The sequence below is a fragment of the Sinocyclocheilus rhinocerous genome, unplaced genomic scaffold, assembly GCF_001515625.1.
Source record: "Sinocyclocheilus rhinocerous isolate Xijiao unplaced genomic scaffold, SAMN03320098_v1.1 scaffold1953, whole genome shotgun sequence".
Taxonomy (NCBI): domain Eukaryota; kingdom Metazoa; phylum Chordata; class Actinopteri; order Cypriniformes; family Cyprinidae; genus Sinocyclocheilus; species Sinocyclocheilus rhinocerous.
Window position 1 is genome coordinate 66398 of NW_015652261.1, and position 4375 is coordinate 70772.

General features: G+C 42.8%; 1 protein-coding gene across 1 annotated transcript; it reads left to right on the forward strand.

The window, feature by feature from the left end:
• The first annotated feature begins 1438 nt into the window (after positions 1-1438).
• LOC107714143 (protein ELFN1-like) lies at positions 1439-4084 on the forward strand. Its single transcript, XM_016519887.1, has one exon. The coding sequence runs from the start codon at positions 1620-1622 to the stop codon at positions 4050-4052; it is 2433 nt and encodes an 810-aa protein (XP_016375373.1). The 5' UTR covers positions 1439-1619; the 3' UTR covers positions 4053-4084.
• The last annotated feature ends 291 nt before the right edge of the window (positions 4085-4375 follow it).

Here is a 4375-nt window from a genome sequence, read left to right on the forward strand (position 1 = left end):
GGAAGAAAAATGTTCACCATCATCAGACTGGTCCATTTAAGCAGCATGGAGTGCACCGGCAATACAATGTACAATCTGTAGAGCAGCACTAGCCAAAGCACAGCTTATCTATCACATAATCACGGCAGTTTTACAAGATTGTTCCATCCACCCCTTTCTTGAAAAGGAATAGTGTTCTAGTGGTAACTTTTTCCTAGCTCTTTCCACAGCTACTGTATATGCAGGAGTACTCCCTCCTGTTAGAAACCAAAGCCAGGTCAAGTCTGTAAAAAATGCAATCAATTGCAATGTTTCTTTATTCAAGTGATTTTTTTAAAATACTGACTGTTTATATATTGTTTCATATTAAATCATTTAGTTGTTCAGTTTAAAACAGCTAAGATGAATCAAAGTAGAGTGAAAATCCAATTTATCATCATGAACTAGATAATAGCACCAGTATTATCTAATTGATGATGATATATTCGTTTTTCACTGTACTTTAATTACGCTGTAGGTTAGGTTGTGTCAGCATATTTTTATTCCCTTGCACACAAATGCAAACAAGCTCTGTTTGGATACGTAAAAAATCATCCAATACATTCTGAACAATTATTGAAATGTTTGAGTACAAACAAAACCCAATTTCCTTTTAAGAGAGGCACATGCAATATATGCTCCATATCTAAAACAACCATTAAGTTATTGTATATTGTTCTATCTTTAGCAGTTGTTTGATTTAGGTCACGCTGTAATTTAAAAAGCAGTCTATTTTAAGGGTTTCCCTTCATTAGCCAAGTGGAGAGGGTCTCATAAGCTAATAAGGTGGATAGACGTAAAAGTAAACTCTTCTGTATAGAGTGTGTGTTTGCATTATCAGGATGAGGTAAGCTGTTAGACGTTAATTGGTCTCGGAGAGCGTGCGAGCTAAGTTTAGCTCTCAGTAGGTGAGCAACCGTAATGATTATATACACATGAAAAACATGGCGTCAGCTAAACAAAAATGGACTTTTTAAAAATAGCTCCAAAATGCCACTAGACAATATTCTGCACTCTGTATCACCGTTAATAGTTGGAAATTAAGGTACAATGGAAGTAGTGGGTGTTCATTTGGACTTAATTGTAAAGTGCCATGGCATTAAGTTTGGGTAAGTGGGTTATTTCATAATGTGCTGTGCAAAATATTCACATTTATATAATTTTGTACTCTTGTTACTCTCTCTGAGGGAGCATTGTTACGACTTGACCTAGTTTTTTCAAATATCAATAATCATGTTCTTTCTTCTTATTTCTGCAGGACGCAATATGAAAATCTGATCATGAGCGGGTATCTGATGAGAAATGATGTCCTCGGAAAACACAAGCACTTCCTGCCCTGTGGGAGGCTATGCGTGGGAATGCTCAGATTCGCTATCTGAAAAGCTATTGCACACAAACAAGACTCTGGTCGTAATGAAACTTCCTTTCCAGTGTGACAAGACACCAAGCGTACACTGAACAGAGAAAAACAAAAATCGGTTTTCTCAAGCTGATGTTCCTAAACTGTTACATTCAATTACAATCAAAGCCTTGTTGAATATCCAGTGGAATACTGCTAAAAAGATCATAACGTGTGTAAACAACAAAAATCTGCTGGGGCTATGGCTGAAGCACATATGTCTATTTCACCTGGGTCCAGTGGACATGGAGGAGGTATGGTGACCAGTGCCTTACTTTGCTGGGCTATGGCTCTTGTGTTCCTCTCATTGACAAGGGTGCCTGTTGTTCAGGGTGACTGCTGGCTGATTGAAGGGGAAAAGGGATTTGTATGGTTGGCAATCTGCAGCCAGAACCAGCCACCATATGAAAATATCCCATTGCATATTAACAGCACAATTGTTGACCTGCGACTCAATGAGAACAAGATTCGAAGCATCCACTTTTCTTCCTTAAGTCGCTTCGGCAATCTCACATACATGAACCTGACTAAGAATGACATCTCTTATATTGAAGATGGGGCTTTCTCAGCCCAATTTAATCTTCAAGTGTTGCAGATTGGCTTTAACAAGCTGAGGAACTTGACCGAGGGAATGCTGAGAGGATTGGGACGCTTACAGTACCTGTACCTTCAGGCTAACCTGATCGAGACCGTCTCAGCCAATGCCTTCTGGGAGTGTCCTGCGATTGAAAACATCGACCTTTCCATGAACAGGATTCAGCTACTGGATGGTGCTACATTTCGTGGTCTGTCGAAGCTTACAACGTGTGAGCTCTATGTAAACCCGTTCAGTTGCTCATGTGAGCTGTTGGGATTCCTGCGCTGGCTTGTTGCATTCCCAAACCGGACAAGTGAGCGGATGGCATGCGACACGCCCCCTGGCTTTTCAGGCTACAGCCTCTTGAGTCAGAACCCCAGGATGCCAAGATTTCGGAATGCCTTCCATGCACTCTCCTCTGTCTGCATCGATGACAATGTGACACCGAATCTTCAAGGGTCTTCAGACGAGTACACTCCAACAATGTTAAGCCCTTGCGGACTGGATGACTGTTCCTCAGGAACAGAGGAGGAGACCATAAGCATCAGCCCCACCTTTGTGGATCCAGATGCACGTCCTCTAATGAAACTAAAAGACATTACCCACACAAGTGCGACAATCTCGATTCAGATTCCAAATCCGTTTAGAAAAATGTACATCCTTGTCTTGTACAATAACAGCTTCTTCACTGATATCCAAAACCTGAAAAGCCAGAGAGAAGACATTGAGTTACAGAACCTTAAATCTCACACTAACTACACTTACTGTGTGGCATCCATTCGTAATTCATTGAGGTTCAACCACACCTGCCTGACCATCTCCACAGGACCAAGGACATTGCAAGAACATGTGGCAAATGATTCAACAGCCACTCATTACATTATGACCATCCTCGGTTGTCTCTTTGGGATGCTGATCGTTCTGGGTGTAGTGTTCCATTGCTTGAGAAAGCGCAAACAGCAAGACGAGCCAAAGAGCAAGAAGCTGGAAAAGATGAAAAGAAACTTGATTGAGATGAAGTATGGAACTGAACTGGAACAAGGGACTATATCACAGCTGTCCCAGAAACAAATTCTGTCCGCTGGTGAGACTGTACAAAGGATGCCATACTTGCCAACTGCCAGTGACTCAGATCAGTATAAGATGCAAGAGATCTCTGGGACACCAAAGACCACAAAAGGGAATTACATGGAAGTGAGATCAGAGCAACCAGAGCGCAGCGTTAGGGAATGCAGCGTTCCTCCATCAGAAACCAGCCAGGGATCTGTTGCAGAGATATCCACTATTGCAAAAGAAGTGGACAAAGTAAACCAGATCATCAACAACTGCATAGATGCACTCAAATCCGATTCAACATCATTCCAGGCTGCAAAATCCGGCGCCGTGTCCACAGCGGAGCCGCAGTTGGTCCTTATATCAGAACACCCACCGGGCAAGTCTGGGTTTCTGTCTCCAGTATACAAAGGAGGGTACCATCATCCTCTACAGAGGCACCACAGTATGGATGCCCCGCAAAAGCGTGCAAGCACATCCTCGAGTGGTTCGTTGCGCAGTCCACGCTCTTTCCGTTCCGAAGGAGCTTACAGATCAGAGTCCAAATATATTGAGAAGGCATCTCCACTCGATGAGTCAGGAATCATAACAGTCACTCCAGCTGCTGCAATCCTGAGGGCGGAGGCAGAACGGATTCGACAATACAGCGAACACAGGCACTCCTACCCTGGTCCCCACCATATAGAGGAGTCGATAGAGGTGTCGGGGAGCCAGAAGTCATCCATTCTGGAGCCGCTGACGCGCTCCAGACCACGGGAGCTGTCCTATTCACAGCTCTCACCGCAGTACCACAACCTGAGTGGCTACTCCAGTCCTGAGTACAGCTGTAGGCCTTCTCTTAGCCTGTGGGAGCGTTTTAAACTCCACCGTAAACGCCATAGGGATGAGGAAGAGTACATTGCAGCAGGTCATGCATTAAGGAGGAAAGTACAGTTTGCCAAAGATGAGGACCTACATGACATTCTGGACTACTGGAAAGGAGTCTCTGCTCAGCAGAAATCATGATTGCCATTTTTATAGCTCGTTCGATTAAAGAAGACCACACAAATCTCTGGACCAAACCAGCCAGTATCAATGGTTAAGTGACAAGTCAGCACTCACTTTTAGAGAAATAGCTTAGAAGTATTGCTAGCTCTTTTCAATCATTCTGTTTGAGAATGAAAACAAAATACGAGATACTGTAGATCTTGCAGTGAGTGTACGTGCCAAGTGGTAAGAATAGAACATTTTTACAGTATTAACCTCAACTCAACATTTGATTTTTATATATTGGAAATAACAATAAACTACTATTATATTATCATCATCATCCTCATCATCATGACCAT

Excerpts from the sequence above, each read along its gene's own strand:
- LOC107714143 (XM_016519887.1), top strand. The coding sequence starts at position 1,620 with ATGGCTGAAGCACATATGTCTATTTCACCTGGGTCCAGTGGACATGGA.